Here is an 18,442-nt window from a genome sequence, read left to right as displayed (position 1 = left end):
AAACAAACTGAGGGTTGCTGGAGTGGTGGGGGGTGGGAGGGATGGGATGGCTGGGTGACAGACATTGGGGAGGGTATGTGCTATGGTGAGCGCTGTGAATTGTGTAAGATTGTTGAATCACAGACCTGTACCTCTGAAACAAATAATACATTATATGTTAAAAAGAAAAAGAAGAAGAAGATAGCAGGAAGGGAAGAATGAAAGGGGAGAAATTGGAGGGGGAGATGAACCATGAGAGACTATGGACTCTGAAAAACAAACTGAGGGTTCTAGAGGGGAGGGGGATGGGGGGATGGGTTGGCCTGGTGGTGGGTATTGAGGGCACGTTCTGCATGGAGCACTGGGTGTTATGTGCAAACAATGAATCATGGAACACTACATCAAAAACTAATGATGTAATGTATGGTGATTAACATAACATAAAAAAAAAAAAGAGGTGCCATAATCAAATGAGTACGTCGTACTTCCTCCGGATTGCTGACTGACTTCCGTTTATGATTCAAAGCAGTGGATTGAAGAAGGGGTCACCAGCTGGTTTGATTTTGGGGGTTTGACTCCTTGATCAGTCTCAATGTGGAATGAGCGAATTCATAACAGACCAATCACTCAGTAATTGGTAAAATAATTCTTAAATACAGTGGTTTCCTCCCTTGCCTATCAAGATAGCCCCAGGTCAGAACACAGAATCAGTGATTTATTGATCAGTTAACTTGATCAGTGCAGATAACTAAATTGGATCAACATCCCTCAAAGCAATGTCTCTTTGGTTGGAAACATAAAATGTAGATATTATCTAAGTTTAAATAAAGTTAAAAATTTGACTCCAAACAGTTTCAGAGAGGGGTGCCTGGGTGGCTCAGTTGCTTAGGTATCTGACTCTTGATTTCAGCTCAGGTCATGTTCTCAGGGTTGTGAGATTGAGCCCTGCCTCAGGCTCAATGCTCAGCATGGATCCACTGGGGATTCTGTCCTTCTGTCCCTCCACACACCGACCCCTTCCCCAATCTCACGCTCTCTCTCCCTCCAAAAAAAAAAAAAAAAAATTCAGAGAAATTTTAATTGTCACAAATATATTCATTTGCTTTAAAAAAGAGAATAGTACTAGATATTACTAAATGGTTATAATTTCAGGAAAAACTCAATGTAGACTAATTTGGGTGAAGGGCATAATGAAATGGTAAAAAAAAAAGTTGAAAAAGTAGAACATTTTTGAAGAAATCCTGTTAGTTGGTAACTATTAGCTACTGAATATTCTTAGGTAATTTGTTAAAATATATAGGAATTATTTTATTTTATTTTATTTTTAAATTTTATTATGTTATGTTAGTCACCATACAATACATCATTGGTTTTTGATGTGGTGATCCACGATCCATTGTTTTCGTATAACACCCAGTGCTCCATGCAGTACGTGCCCTCCTTAATACCCATCACTGGGCTAAGAATTATTTTAAATGATATCATTGCTGATATTTTATTTTATTTTTAAATTGTTTTTAAAGATTTTATTTATTTATTTGACAGAGAGAGACATAGCGAGAGAGGGAACACAAGCAGGGGGAGTGGGAGAGGGAGAAGCAGGCTTCCCGCTGAGCAGGGAGCCCGATGCAGGGCTGGATCCCAGGACCCTGGGATCATGACCTGAGCCAAAGGCAGATGCTTAAGGACTGAGCCACCCAGGGGCCCCCACTGTTTATATTTTAATGAGTGCCCTTAAAGTGCTTAAGTATGCCTGAAAAAATTGGTTCCATTGGTATTCTAAATCTCAAGGCTTCAATCTTTGAGATTGTAACATTCAATCTTTGAGATTGCAATCTTTGCAACACTCATTTGCATTATCTTTGAAGAACAAATTTGGACCAAACAAAAGTATAATTCAGCTTATACCTGAATTATTACAAATTCTTTATTAATGTAGTCCAAATTAATAAAAATTTATTGCATCTAAAAAAATGGAAATTTATGCAAAATACAACTACTCAGTGTTTAGATCTTTAGAAAACTAGCTTGAAGAGAATGTCTTTCAGATATTCAAAGTTTGTATTTTTTATCTAGGTCTGCACACTCAGTAATTCTACTCTGGCATTTTACAAATACAGATATTCATCATTTTCTCAGCATTTACAGATGTTAATGAATACCCCTTTCTATGACCATCTGTGTAAATGTATAAATTAAATCATAAAAAGAGATTGTTGGTATTTTTAGTTTAAAAGTGCATATAGGGCATTTTGTTGCCTTAAACAATTTACATTACAAAGCTATAACAACCAGCCCAATTAGTGAATCTATCCTTTCCATTCCTCATGAATGGTATAAGAAAAGCCAATAAAAAATCATGACATAAACAAATAAATCAACGCATAAAAGAATTCCATAGGTGTCTCTCAAATAATACAGAGTGATATTTCTTTCCAGAGCAAAAACCAGGTAATCACCCAAGCTCACAGGTCAGAGATATTGAAAGCTACATATCAGAGGACACTCAGTGGGCAGGATCAAAGATAAAAAGAAAACTGCTTGCTGATTTTAAGTCCGCACTACACATTTTGTATGTTGAATGTAACATGCATTTAAAGCAGAATTATAATTCCTATAAATTGAATAACAAATGTCAATAGTGTACTGAAAGTGAGGCTGCCTACCTCAGGTCCAGGAAATAAGGGGTTGTCCTGTCTGTAAATAATTTAAAAGTAATAATAAAATTTTCAGACTAAGTGGCTAATACAGTGAAGATGTAGATATCAAGAGTGGCCGTCATCAAATGAAGATCTCCTCCTTCTGACTAAATACCAATACGTGCTGGCAATTCCAGATATAGTTATAAAATAATCTTCCTGAAAATCAAATTTGTTCATCTACATTCAAAACAATTGCTGTGGTTATGGCTGAATTTTAATAATATATATGCAAACAAAATCAGCACATTTTTGTCACTTCTCCTTTAATTAACTACATGGAAGTTAATGTAGAGAACCTGCAGTTATAGAATTGAACTTCCAATGCACAATGACTCTGCTAACCTGTTATTTTGTAAGTAAGTTCCTACTGGTTAAAAATCATTTAAGTTCATGCATTGCAGATGTAGTTCAAGTTTGTAAACCCTGTGCAGTTTATATCCTGGCATTTCAACAGTTGATCTGAATTAATGATGCTGGCAAAGTGATTGTAAAGACAAAGAAATAGAACTTGACATACTTCAGTTCTCTCATTTTACATGATTGCTTAGAATTTTTATTTGTGTTTAAAATTTAGGAGTGAGAGTATCTACTGTGAGTGCATTATTTTTGCTTGGTAAATATGAATTTTAGCTTATACATGACATATTATACTGATTTTATTAGTTAATGTCTTTAAAATTGAAATGTATGCTTCCTTTAAAAGTTATGTGCTTTAAAACTAAGCAATGAAGAGGAACATAAACTATCAGTGGCACAATTTACTACCTATGCAAATTGCATATTTTGTGTAATTTTGATTTTTATTATAATTCACTTATTTGTTATTATAATATTATTCATTACTGTGACAGAATAATATGCAGGTTTAAGTTTTTTCTCATTTAAAAATACATTAATATAAGTAAAAAGAATCAATCCTTTCCTTTTTCCTTTTTTGTACTGTAATATTAAGTGGTCTAGTAATATATTAAAACTTTAAAAAGTCTCTGAGTTTTTTTCTGGCTTTTGTTTATTTTTTTATTATTATTTTTAAAGATTGTATTTATTTATTTGAAGGAGAGAGAGAGTGAAAAAGAGAGAGCAGGAGGGGACAGGCAGAGGGAGAGGGAGAAGCAGGTTCCCCGCTGAGCAGGGAGCCCAATGTGGGGCTCAATCCCGGGACCCCGGGATCATGACCTAAGCCGAAGGTAGATGCTTAACCGACTGAGCCACCCAGGCATCCCTGGCTTTTATTACTATTTATGTAAATTCATATTTTTTCTGAAAGTGACTGTTCTATAGAGGGGATATTAAAATTATCTGCTTCCGGTGTCAGATGTGTTAGATATACCACTGATAAAGTAATACGGTTTTATTTATGAGAGCTAAAATACACTTCTATCTGAAGGAAACACAAATTAGTAAGAGTCAAATCAGATTCTCTGCTCCCCAAAGTCATAATCTTAACAGAGTGACTTATTCTTGGGAGTTCCTGTTCATCAGAATTGTTCTCTGAGTAGTGAATACAACATTTGCTCTCCACGTGCCCTAGAAGACAGAACTGAAGAGAGAAAAAAAGACCAAGGTTTCGTTTCTTTTTCTTTCCCTTTCCTTTCCTTTCCTTTCCCTTTCCCTTTCCCTGTCCTTTCCTTTCCTTTCCTTTCCCTTTCCTTTCCCTTTCCCTTTCCTGTCCTTTCTGTTCCTTTTCCTTTCCCTCTTCTTTCCTTCCTTCCTATTCTTTCTTCTTTCTTTCAAGACTTAGGTAAGATGAAATACTAGCCACTAAAAATCATTAAATCCTGGAACATTTTGCCAAAGGAAGCTGTGGAACATTCACTCTGTGAGAATGAAAGAGTCAATCACTTTAATCATCATCTTAAATAATCGTGGTTTCAGCTATGCAGATAGGCAAAATTTTGCATAATTTTGGAGCGTTCATGGACCCCCTGTGGCCTATACATAGACTGCATCCTTAAGAAGTCCCATCTGTTTTAGCTCTAGTATTTTATAATTCTTCAAGTCTCTCTCTCTCTCTCATCCTGATCATTTCTCAAGCTTTTCTTGTCTTCTTTTTGTAAAGATTTTATTTATTTATTTGAGAGAGAGAGAGCGCGCCAGCGAGTGAGCACACAAGCAGGGGGAGAGGCAGAGGCAGAGGGAGAGACAGACTCCCCACTGAGCGGGAAGCCTGACCTGGGGGGGGTCCCCTCTATGTGGAGTTCGTTCCCAGGACACTGAAATCACAACCTGAGCCGAAGGCAGACGCATAACCATCTGAGCCACCCAGGTGCCCCTCTCTCAAGCTTTCCATAGTTTCATGAACCTAATTTCAGAATCACGAACCTCTGTGCAAATACAGAGATAATATAGGTGGAGAGTATCTACTATAGAGCCTGGAAGAAAAACAGGCATCCATCAAATGCTAACTTTCTGAGTGCGGTTATTCCAGCCCATGTGCTGGAATCCTTTTCTAGATTTATATTACCCTACAATTAACATTATACAGTTTAGTGGTGTTTCTTTCTTTCTTTCTTTTTTTTTTTAAAGATTTTATTTATTTATTTGAGAGAGAGAGAATGAGAGAGAGCACATGAGAGGGGGGAGGGTCAGAGGGAGAAGCAGACTCCCTGCTGAGCAGAGAGCCCGATGCGGGACTCGATCCAGGGACTCCAGGATCATGACCTGAGCCGAAGGCAGTCGCTTAACCAACTGAGCCACCCAGGCGCCCAGTTTAGTGGTGTTTCTAAGTGTATTTGTTTCCCTAGTAAGATAATTGGATCTATGAGGATGGGGAAACTGTCTTCTATTTCTGGAATCCTCCTTTCTGGGCAGGAACTATTTTGACACTCTTCTGTCTCTAAGTTCACTGCTTCTTTACTCTCCTTGAAGAAGTCACATTAACAAGCAACACTATTTTTTCCAACAAAGATCCCTACCTTAAAATTCTAGAAATTGGCTAAAGCAATGCTTCCTCATATGCTATTATCCCCTGCCCTCAACCTGAGCCATGTATCATAAAATTCCAGTCAGGTTTTCCCCCCAAAACTGATCTTTATGCTGACCCACCATATCTAAAGTTCTTTGGCCTCTAGAGCAAATGATATCACATGTTATTCAAATTCCTGCTTGAGAGATGAAAGTAGCTAGAAGTTATCTCTTTTGCAGGATGTTCTGAACTGTATTAAATCAGCCACTTGCTTGAAAGCAATGGAGTAGACAAATTTACTTTTTGTTGCATCCAGCTTTTTTGTTTTGTTTTTGTCTTACATTAGTGATACCTTTTTCTTGTTGTAAAGGTTGTGAAATTTATAGCCCATTGCCTACACAGGCATACAGAATATAAGACAAGCTATGGGGAACCAAACATGTCCTACATAAAGCCTGAATATAAACTTTAAACCAGCAGCTAGTTATTTAGGAAACTTACAGGTGCTCAGCCTCAAAATTCTACCTGATTTCTAATTATATGTTAAATAAATTTTTAACTGAAGAATACCAAACCACAAAAATTGAGGGAAACACAATCTTACTGTTAAGGATTCCACAACCAATCTAAACTAAAGAAAAATCCATACCTAGCAAAGAAGGAAAATACTCAAGCCTTCAACAATCTTCCTCAACCCCCAAGTGGCAAGAGAACTCTTAGATGACAAAAATCACCGACAAAATGACTCGAAAATGCCTTCAGGATTCTTTTACTTTTGCCTACAAGAATTACTAACACAGGGATTTTACACAGGAAAAAAGAAGTCCCACAGTGTTTTTTAAAGGTGTTATTAATACTTGGTCACCAGGGGAGCCTGGGTGGTTGAGTTGCATGAGTGTCCAACTCTTGGTTTCAGCTCAGGTCATGAACTCAGGTCCTGGGATCAAGCCCCTTGTCAGGTTCTGTGCTCACCCCAGAGTCTGTCTGGGTCTCTCTCCCTCTCCCTCTGCCCACCCCGCCTCCCCGTGGGCTCTCTCTCTCTCCTCCCACTCTTAAATAAATAAATAAATAAATAAATAAATAAATAAAATCTTTAAAATGTATAAAGTTCTTTAAAAAAACTTGCTCAGCAAACCTGTATTTAATGGAAATGTACCAAAGCTTGTAGTACTGACAGTGAATTGTAGATACGGAATGGTTTCTGTTAAGAATGTATTCTGATATGTGGGGGTGGTTTTTGGTACTTTCCTTGTAACATTCATACTTGCTATTATTCTTCACAGCATCATATTGGCTGATCATCCTAACTTTGAATATTATTGAAAACGTATGAATACCTGAAGTAGCATGTCATGTGAGGCATTATGAATTTTAAGAAAAGTCAGAAAAATATTGAATTACTTGTGTTGCATAATTTCCTCATTAGTTAAATATAAGATCTGATGAATCTTTTTAAATCATAATGCTCACTTAAAAATTTTATTTATTTATTTATTTATTTTAGAGAGAGAGAAAGAGAGCGAGCACAAGCTGGGGGCCAGGGGGAGAGGGACAAGGAGACTTTCCTGACTCAGGGCTCAATCCCAGGTCCCTGAGATCATGACCTGAGCCAAAATCAAGAGTCGGACACTTAACTGACTGAGCCACCCAGGTGCCCCTAATGCTTACCTTTTTAAAAACTTCACTTTTATCCTAGTCTTTCCTTCAGTGATGAATTTAAAATCGATTCTAAATTATCCAAATATACATTTAAAATAAGGGAGTGCTGAGAAAGACTGACATTTTTGTAATATTGTCTGCCTACTTTGGATGCAAGTTTTTTTTTTTTAATTTAATAAGTAACTACTATATGCTTCAAAAAAGCTGACTACACTTTGTTAAGAGCTTTGTTAAGCAGAGTTACTGAAGACAACTTTGAGCTCGGCATGTTCCTTTTCCCTAGAACCATGCTATATTTCTGTCAAGTTGAAGCAAAAAATGTTCATCATTGTGTCAGCTCTGTCTGCAAAGCAGAGAATTACCTTCCCAAGCTCCTGAGATTTATACTTTTAATTACCTCCTATCTGCTTCGCTACCCTCCACACCTAAGAATCAATATAAATAGTCTTATTTATGGGAAAAATGTAAAATGTTTGACAAAAACAGGCTATTATTTTCTAGATTTCCATTTGATGCTATTCATTCCTTCTATCTTCAGTGACTGTTTCTTGAGAGAATCAATTGGCTTTTCAAACTTACAAAATTATTCATTTATCTAATAATTTGTACTGCTTAATAACAAATAGTTGTAAAATTTGCAACTAGCTTTTAGGGTCCCAACCCAGCAATGAGATTGTTATCACCTTGGCATCTCTTTATTTACTCATCGGCTGCAGAATTCAGTTTAAGTATGGTTTTCTCCAAAACCCTTCATCATAAACTCACTTCTGTGAAGACCAGCTCCTATGGCTTATTTCATTTCTGAATGGGAGGTCACTATTAACATAGGCAAAACCTAGCCACTGAGGCATGGTACTTTTAAAACTGCCCCTCACGTTTTATCAGCATCAATTCTTTAAAACAAAACCCAACAAATTATATATATAATTATACATTGTATTTATATAATTTATATGATTTATAAATATAAACATAGAATAAATGAATAGGCTAAGAAAGCTGCTATCTGGAGGACTTTTTTTTGTTGTAAGATTTTGTTTATTTATCTGTCAGAAAGAGAGAGAGCACAAGCAGGGAAAGCAGCAAGCAGAGGGAGAAGCAGACTCCCCGCTGAGCAGGGAGCCCGATGCGGGACTCGATCCCCGGACCCTGGGATCACGACCTGAGCTGAAGGCAGCTGCTTAACCGACTGAGCCACTCAGGCTTCCCTATCTGGAGGACTTTAAGAGAAATAGAGCAGATGTGTATGGGTGCAGGCCATGGTTGTCTGTATAGGTGGGAGGAGGGAACGGTTAACAGTTGATCTGTAGAATCAATACAGGTAGGTAGTTGTCGGATGTATGGGACCGTGGTGATGTAGGGAGGGTCAAATATTGAAACAAGAATGCTCAAAGCTTTCCTTGAGATATTGGTTGGGGTAATGCACTACCAAATGCAATGTCTGAGAATTCAGGAAATACAGGACAAACTGATTTCTTTTTACATAGTATGCCGGTTAGAGTTTCAAATAATATGCTCAATGTGTTTGTTTTGTTTTGCTTTTTTGTTTTTACCTGCTAGATAATTTTTCAAGTGAAGTGCCTCTGGATTTAAAGCAATGAATCCAGTTATAAACCTCAAGTTTCATGAAGGCACTACGGATGTCCCAGAATGAAAGGAAAAACAGTGTATTTGTTGTACTTCTGTGCCCGAGAAAGGAAGAAGGGGAGGTAGAGAAGAGGTTGAAGAGTGGTGGGGTGAAAGCAGGTAGAGAACAAAGGAAGGAGGAATGCAGTTGTTAGTAGAAGAGAACTTATTCTGACAAGCAAAGGGGAACACCGATAACTCATGGACAGGATTTCTGGAGTTAAAAGCAAGCACTAGGCAGCCAGTAGCAAAAGTGGAATCCCCTGGAAGAATGAGATATGGTGACTCCTAAAGAGCTTGTAGCTGCCCTTGCGGCTGAGTGCCTCTTCCGCTTTTGCTGCAGGGGCCATCGGGTTTCTGTTTGCCGGTGCTCAGGCCTTCCCAGGGAAGGTAGGGCAGCTGCTGCAGGGACTTGCGAGCCCACGGTAGCTGGTGGAGAGGTGGAGTGAAGCCCGGTGGCCAAAGGGGATGGAGGGTCAGCCGAGAGCACACGGAAGGGGCGTTTATGTGGGACCCAGAGTTGTGGCTTTCTCCCTAATCTCATGACTGCTGAAATCTCTGCTGGATGACGGAGGACGCCAGGGCTTCTAGCAGAACCCCCGCAAAAGCCTCTGAAGTGGCAGATGGTGGATGGGGGCAGTTTGTTTATGCAAGACAGATAATTTGTATTGCACTCTGTGAACTGCTGAAGAAATCAGGAAGTGGACATATGATTAAAATAAAAGAGAGAGAGAGAGAGAGAGAGGTCGAAAGAACCAGGAGGGTGTACTTAAATAATCTTATCCAAAGGAAAATTGCGGAAGGCCGAGGAAAGGCCGAGCAGGCATACTGGTCACACACCAAGTGCAGTCCTGGGGGAATTGAGGGGATCCCTGAATGACTGCACATCCTGAAATTTCAGACAGATTTACAGTCAAGAATAGGGGAGTCAGATCACCCACCCAAATGTTCACACAAATGGTTGGTCAACCTGACATTTTAACTTCTAAGCAAACCCTTAATTTCCTGTCCATTTGTACGTAGTCCAACTGAAATCAGTGAGATGACATGAGGTCATTTGTTTAGGCCTTGAGACATGAGGAAATAGAACACAGCAAAAAGACCAGTGGGCTAAAATGAGAGGTAGAGCTATTTGGATAACCAAAGTCCAAAAACCTTAACAAAGACAAAGAACAACACAACAGAATTAAAAGCCTGGAGAAACCACCACATAAGATAAAATAAAGAAATGCGAACTGTAAGTGATTCAAAGTTTATAGTGCTCTTCAAAGGTAATACTGTAAATTTGGAACATCAAATGGGTTAGCTCCAAATGAGTAATGAAAGCTTGTGGGGTCAGCAATTAGGGACACTGCATCTCATGCTTAATCAATTGTGGTATTAATGCTAAGTATAAAAATTTCAGGGTCAATTCCTAAATTAGAGTACATAAAACTTGATTAAAAAGATCATTATGCTCTCGTTTCGATTTGCCTGCGAAGCATAAAGGACCCAGTAGTGTATTAAGGGTATTTATGATTAACCGTGTTCTGAGATAATAATAATAAAAGGAGATCATCTCTATTTTTAAATCAAGTTGCCCTGATTTTGTGTAAGATCTGTTTAAGGATCAGTTTCCTTTATTCTTCTGCTACTATCATCCAAAGAATTGAAATTAATATGCAAATCAGAAAATATTTGGGATCTGCCAACTTTCAACCTAGCCAAAAAGAGAAACATTAGCCTTAAAAAATATTTTAGAAGTCTACGTTAGCTCTTGTTTCTGGTCTTTTCACATGAAACCTGAAAGCCCAATAATTTTGAGTCTTTTTTAAGGCCAAGTACAGAACAGGATATAGACCTATTTCCTTGGCGAGGCTTACCTCTAGAAATGCATTTCCCAGCTAAAGGGTAAAGATTCAGATTTAGGCTTATCAGTTTATGAGCCCACTATAGTTGCAGTGTACTCATTTGTTGGAGAAGAAACGGGCATTCAGGCTTAGGACAACCTCACTCAGTGCTGAGCTTAAGCCATGTTAGGGAAAAAAAGGTGGCCAAGAAGAAACTAGGGATTTGGGTGCTGCACAAATTTGTGCAAATGTCTGGGACTCAGTTGGAAAGACATACTATTCCTGGACTGCAGTGCCTGCCCCTGGCAAAGCTAATAGTGTTAATTTGTAAAGGTTCATTTGGGAAATGTTTCTGATTAATGCTTGCTCATTTGCATAACAGTATATCATGTAAATAAAGCTGTAGCCTTTTGCTTTCCAACAGCGGAGTTCTACTGAGAAGATAAAAGCTGGACAAAGGGGGCTACGGGACACTTAAACTAGGTCACATTGAATTTTAATGCATGAAGCCAGCCCTGGTACATTTTACATGGCTAATGGAGAACTGTGGAATGCAGTCTGTTTACTGTGCAAATCTGCCTTCCAGATTTTTCAATAAACATATTTTCTACACTGAAGAGTGAAGCCAATTCAGTCTCAGGCTGATTTAGAAATGTTATTAAAGAAAATAAGGATGAGCATCTTCTTAATTCTTATATTAAAATGTAAATAGGGTAATTATAAAATAATAAACTCTCCCCCAAATAAAAAAATGCTGTTTCAGAGCTCAGATTATAGACCATTACTAAACACTGAGAACATGTATATGTCACACTTGTGAATCTGCCATCCAGACTTTGTGGCTTTACTGCCCAGAGTCTAAGCATGACTGAGAAATTTAATTTCTTTCTCCATTATCAACAGAACTTTTGAGCGGTGACAAGGAAGCTGGCGGTCACATGCTCACCTGTGTACATTTCTCCACGTCCCTATTAGTAAATACAAAGAAAATCACTGACATCAAATGAAACTCAAGTCAAAGGTGAACCTACTCCCAGAGCGATTCTGGGGCACAGACAGAAGGCCGGCACACCTCCCCGTAACCCAACCCTGACACAAATGAAAAACAAAACTCTTAGTCATTCTTTTTGGGTCCTAGTTATTCCACCTGTAAGGCGGAGGTATTTATACCCTGTCCTTCATTCATTCATTCATTTATTTATTTATAAATTTTTTAACTTAAATTCAATTATTTATTTATTTACTTATTTTTAAATTTTTTAACTTAAATTCAATTATTTATTTATTTAAAAATTTTTAACTTAAATTCAATTAACATATAATATATTATTGGTTTCAGAGGTAGAGGTCAGTGATTCATCCATCATATATAATACACAGTGCTCATTACATCACGTTCCCTCCTTAATGTCCATCCCCTAGTTGCCCCAGGCCCAAACTCCCTCCCCTCCAGGAACTCTCAGTTTGTTTCCTATGATTAAGAGTCTCTTATGGTTTGTCTCCCTCTCTGATTTCGTCTTGTTTTATTTTTTTCCTCTCTTCCCCTATGACCCTCTGTTTTGTTTCTTAAATTCCACATATGAGTGAGATCATATGATACTTGTCTTTCTCTGATGGACTTATTTTGCTTAGCATAATACCCTCTAGTTCCATCCGTTGCAAATGGCAAGATTTCATTTTTTTGATGGCTGAGTAGTATTCCATTGTGTGTGTGTGTGTGTGTGTGTGTGTGTGTGTGTGTGTATACCACATCTTCTTTATCCATTCATTTGTCAATGGACATCTGGGCTCTTTCCCTGGTTTGGATATTGTGGACATTGCTGCTATAAACACTGGGGTGCAGGTGCCCCTTCAGATCACTACATTTGTATCTTTGGGGTAAATATCTAGTAGTGCAATTGCTGTATACCCTGTCCTTTTTTTAAAAAAATTAATTTACTTTTTTGGATGTAGTGTTCCTTCTAACAGAAATTCCATGGAAATGATTTAATCATAGAGCTGGAATGATCCTCTCAAAGATCATGTAGTCTATTTTAGGTTATAACAGAAGAGGAAACTGAGGTCCACAGTGGTGAAGTGATTTATCAAGTTCAAAATTAGTATTTAAATCACCTTCAGGGACTCTTTTTTTTTTAAGATTTTATTTATTTGCGAGAGAGACAATGAGAGACAGAGAGCATGAGAGGGAGGAGGGTCAGAGGGAGAAGCAGACTCCCTGCCGAGCAGGGAGCCCGATGCGGGACTCGATCCCAGGACTCCAGGATCATGACCTGAGTCGAAGGCAGTCGCCCAACCAACTGAGCCACCCAGGTGCCCCACCTTCAGGGATTCTTAATCCAAGATTCTATACTGCATGGCTTCTCAATGTATGGACTCATAAAAATATAAAACAGAAGACTTGCTATGTGACTGTAGAAATTTGGATAATAACTATGTAAAACTATTAAATATACTTGGATCTATTTTAGCATTTATTATTGTGTTTTCTTGTAAAAGTTCTTTAATTATTATACCTTAAATTGAGTAGTAATATTGTAGCTCAATTTAGTTTGCATTTATGTCTCTATCATTAATTAGTCTTCTACTTACAAAATATTTCATGGCTCCTATCATGCTGATTTTTTTTTTCTAGTCAGGGTTACTGAGGTATACTTTATATACAGTAAAATTCCTTTTGAGGTATTTAGTTGTATGAGTTTTGAAAAACAAAAACAGTTGTGTCACCACCACAAAAATGAAGATATAGAATATTTTCATCACTTGAAAAAGCTCCCTCTTACCCCTTACACCCTTTGTAGTTGATTCCCTAACCTCACCCTCAGTCCTTGTTCACTACTGATCTGATTTCTGTTCCCATAGTTTTGTCTTTTGCAGAAAGTTATATAAGCAAAATCATATAGTACATAGTCTTTGCGTCCAATTTCTTTCATTTAGCATACTGTCTTTGAGATTCTCCCATTGTGTAGGATGTTATCAGTACACTATTTCTTTTATTGCTAAGCAGTATTCCATTGTATGTCTATATTTTGTTTGTTGATCCACTCATCAGTTGATAGACATTTGGGTCAATTCCAGTTTGAGGCAGTTATGCATAAAGCAGTAGCTTTATAAAAGGCACATATGTACAAACATAAGTTTTCATTTCTCCTAGATAAATACCTAAAAGCTGGATTGCTGGGTTGTATGGAAAATGTATCTAAACTTCCTAAAAATTTCTTACAAATAACTATTAAACTATTTTCCAAAGTCCCTGCACCATTTTGTATTTCTACTAACAACAAATGAGAGTTCCAGTTGCCCCCATCCTTGTCACTTGGTATTATCAATTTGTTTAATTTCCATCATTTTAATAGGTGGAGGGGTATCTAATTGTGGTCTGCACTTCCTTAATGGCTAATGATATTGAACACTGTTTTGCATACTTATCTGTCATTCATTTTTCTTCTTTGGTAAAATGCCTGTTCAAATCATTTGCCCACTTATTATTCATTATTGAGTTGTAAGTTATTTAAATATTTTGTATATAAGACATATGTTTTATATTATTTTCTCCCAGTCTATAACTTTTCATTTTCTTAACAGTATAACAGTGTCATTTGAAGAGAAGTTTTTAATTTTGATGATGTCTAATATATCAATATTTTTATAGTTCATACTTTTTAAAAAAGATTTTATTTATTTATTTATTTATTTATTTATTTATTTATTTGCGTTTGTGGGGAAAAGGGACAGGCAGACTCCACGTTGAGCCAGAGCCCAATGTGGGGCTCGATCCCACCACCCTGGGTCATGACCTGAGCCAAAATCTAGAGTTGGATGCTTAACGGACTGAGCCACCCAGGTGCCCCTATAGTTCAAACTTTTTGTTTCCTAAGAAATCTTTTGCCTAATTCAAGGTCACATAGAGTTCCTCCTGTGTTTTCTTCTTGAAGTTTTTTACTTTTCAATTTATAGTTATATATATAATCTATTTGAGGGGTGCCTGGGTGGCTCAGATGGTTAAGCGTCTGCCTTTGGCTCACGTCATGATCTCAGGGTCCTGGGATCGAGCCCAGCACTGGGCTCCCTGCTTGGCGGGAAGCCTGCTTCTCCCTCTCCCTCTACCGTTCCCCCTGCTTGTGCTCTCTTGCTCTCTCTGTCAAATAAATAAATAAAATCTTAAAAAAAAATAATCCATTTGAGTTAATTTTGGAATTTTGTGTGAAACAGCCGTCAAGGTTCTTTTTCTAAATTTACATGTGGTTATCCAATTACACTATTTGTTGCAAAGATTAACCTTTCTCCATTGAATTGTCACTGCAACTTTGTGGAAGATCAACTGACCATATAGCTTTAGGTCTATTTCTGGACTCTATTCTGTTCCACTGATCAACGTATCTACTATTCTTTCACCAATATTACAGTCTTGATTGCTGTAGGTTTTAAGGTAATTATTGAAATAAGGAGTAAGGTCCTCAAAATTTGTTCTTTAAAAAAAAAAAAGCTTTGGATAGTCTAGGGTTTTTCTTTTCTTTTCTTTTTTTTTTTTTTAAAGATTTTATTTATTTGACAGAGAGAGACACAGCGAGAGAGGGAACACAAGCAGGGGGAGTGGGAGAGGGAGAAGCAGGCTTCCCGCTGAGCAGGGAGCCCGATGCGGGGCCCGATGTGGGGCTCGATCCCAGGACCCTGGGATCATGACCCGAGCCGAAGGCAGATGCTTAATGACTGAGCCACCCAGGCGCCCCTAGGGTTTTTCTTTTCTATATAATTTAAGAAATAGCTTGGCATTTTCTACAAAAATGCTTTCTGGGATTTTGATTGGAATTGTGCAGGGTCTGTAGATGAATCTGGGGACAGCTGGCAATGTTGAGACTTTGAATGAATTGATACCATATATTTCTCAATTTTTTAAGGAACACTTTAATTCTTGAATAGGGAGTTGAGAAAGATTCTATCAAGTGCCAAAAAAATTCATTGGACTTTTGATGAAAATTGCATTAAATATACTTCTACAAATCATGTTCAACATAAAAACACTCTTTCCAATGACTATAATTTTTATTATGTTTCCTATGTGGAATTATAAAAACATTTACTGGTATATGCAAACAAGAGTGTTTATTGTTTTAGTATTTGCAAAAAAACATGAATCTTGGAACATGTTCTTTGGAAGATGGCTTCTGAGGTGGAGTAACTCAGGAAATAACACATATAATATATAGCTCCAGATTCAGTTTGCATTGATCATTGGCTTTACTTGGTAATTGAGTATTACAAACATTCTAATATTATTTATTTTAATTTCATGTTATCTTACTCCTACATTTAAAACTCTACTTTAATAAATGATTTATACCCTTTTCTTGTTATCTTTTTTTTTTAGCATGATGGTTATGCTGGCCAGATAAAATAATTTATAAAAATTTCCCTGCATTTCCATGTTCTGGGGAATATAAATTGTGTAATAAATTATTCCCTTGGGTATTTAATATGATTTGACATACACACATGAAATGTGACACTTGTTATAAAGAGAAATAGCAATAGTTTTGTTCAGCATTCATTGCATTTTAAACTTTTAAAAAAATATTTTCTGCTATTTAGCGATTTTTGAAAAGTAAATATCATTGGCAAGATTAAGCATAAAATGATATGGGTGAGATTGATTACATGGAGGAATTCTTGATTTTTGATATTAGCCACTCTATTGCTCAAGTTTCTAATGCTGAATCTGAATCCCTGGAAAATCTGGCACACTGAAGTAAGTGGGCCACCAATGGGAGTGGCTGCTGGAGGCTATGTAAATATGAAGAGATGTACATATTCAGAACAATCAGACTTTCAGCTTGACAGACTACAGAGAACAATGAAAAGGTGATACTCACATCTGAATTAAAGCGAAGCTGACAGACATTACAAGAAATAACTTGTTTCTTCTTTGGGGGAATGGATACTCCAAAAGTGTGGTTAATGACTGCTTTTTGCACAGGATCCATCTGAAGAGCAAATGATAAAATAGTCAGTGTATAGCTTCAAAGGATAGACAGTAGTATGAGCAAGTAAAAGTAGCTGTATTATTCCTTAAGGTTTTAAATATTAGTTCCCAAAGAGGGATAATAAAGAATCTCATTCAATAATGAGGTATTTGTTTCCAGGAGTTAAGAACAAGAACAAAAAACTGGCTTGAAATAATAACCGCCCCCCCCAATCACAGGAGAATCACATCATCTCAAGAAATCTTATACCTATATAAGGAACCTTGAAACAACTTAAAAGAATCATAAAACAAGAAAACTTAAGATCCAAAGGTCAGGGTTCAAATTCACTTGTTAATGCTTTCCCTATATGAGGCGATGATATGTAAGATGGTCTGAAATAACCTGTGACAGTTATTACACATATATTCCAGTTTCTCAATTTTTGATTTATGGCAAAGTTATAAATGACAGGCTCATATCACAACATAGAAACTACTGATCTTTATTTTAAAATAATTTATTACGTTTCATGCACTATAAATTGAAATCCATCTTACTTGAAATGCATGTCACAATTGTACACTCAAAAACCCATAGCAGATTGATTGACATGCAACCTTTGTCCAGATATTGATCAAGTAAAGTTTTGACTTTTTGTTGTCTGATTGCTAGGCTAGGACTTCTAGTACTATGTTGAACAACAGTGGTGAGAGTGGGCATCCCTATCGTGTTCCTGACCTTAGGGGAAAAGCTCTCAGTTTTTCCCCAACAGAATGGTATTTGCTGTGGGTTTTTCATAGATGGCTTTTAAGATATTGAGGTATGTTCCCTTTATCCCTACACTGTGGAGAGTTTTAATCAAGAAAGGATATTAGCCACTCTATTGCTCACTCTATTGTATTTTGTCAAAGGCTTTTTCTGCAGCAATTGAGAAGATCATATGGTTCTTATCCTTTCTTTCATAATCAGACAACAGAAAGAAATAAAAGGCATTCAAATTGGCAAAGAAGAAGTCAAACTCTCATTCTTCGCAGATGACATGATACTCTATGTGGAAAACCCAAAAGACTCCACCCTAAAATTGCTAGAACTCATACAGCAATTCAGCAACATGGCAGGATATAAAATCAATGCACAGAAATCAGGGGCATTACTATACACTAACAATGAGACAGAAGACAGAGAAATTAAGGAGTCGATCCCATTTACAATTGCACCAAAACCCACAGGATACCTAGGAATAAACCTAACCAAAGAGGTAAAGGATGTATACTCTAAAAACTACAGAACATTTATGAAAGAAATTGAGGAAGACACAAAGAAATGGAAAAACATTCCATGCTCATGGATTGGAAGAAGAAATATTGTTAAAATGTCTATGCTACCCAGAGCAATCTACACATTTAATGTAATCCCTATCAAAATACCATTGACATTTTTCCCAAGCTGGAACAAATAATCCTAAAATTTGTATGGAACCAGAAAAGACCCCGAATAGCCAGAGGAATGTTGAAAACGAAAACCAAAGCTGGTGGCATCACAATGCCAGACTTCAAGGTATATTACAAAGCTGTAATCATCAAGTCAGCATGGTACTGGCACAAAAACAGACACATAGATCAATGGAACAGAATAGAGAGCCCAGAAATGGCTCCTCAACTCTATGGTCAACTAAGCTTCGACAAAGCAGGAAAGAATATCCAACAGAAAAAGGACAGTCTCTTCAACAAATGGTGTTGGGAAAATTGGACAGCCACATGCAGAAGAATGAAACTGGACCAT

At 37.2% G+C, this 18,442-nt stretch overlaps 1 protein-coding gene across 9 annotated transcripts in view; it reads right to left on the bottom strand.

Annotated features, from left to right (window-relative positions):
- The window catches only part of ZNF385B (zinc finger protein 385B), a 370,262-nt gene that overhangs the window by 34,028 nt on the left and 317,792 nt on the right, over window positions 1-18,442 (bottom strand). For all 9 annotated transcript variants that reach the window (XM_081814045.1, XM_081814044.1, XM_081814047.1 and 6 more), the window contains one exon: window positions 16,568-16,678. In XM_081814045.1, coding sequence (XP_081670171.1) covers window positions 16,568-16,678 — 111 coding nt within the window. The remainder of the gene's footprint in view (window positions 1-16,567; window positions 16,679-18,442) is intronic.

This window comes from Leptonychotes weddellii, chromosome 3 (assembly GCF_054177405.1).
Source record: "Leptonychotes weddellii isolate Sample4059 chromosome 3, ASM5417740v2, whole genome shotgun sequence".
Taxonomy (NCBI): domain Eukaryota; kingdom Metazoa; phylum Chordata; class Mammalia; order Carnivora; family Phocidae; genus Leptonychotes; species Leptonychotes weddellii.
Note: the sequence above shows the minus strand (reverse complement) of the source record. Positions and strands in the feature narration are given on the sequence as shown.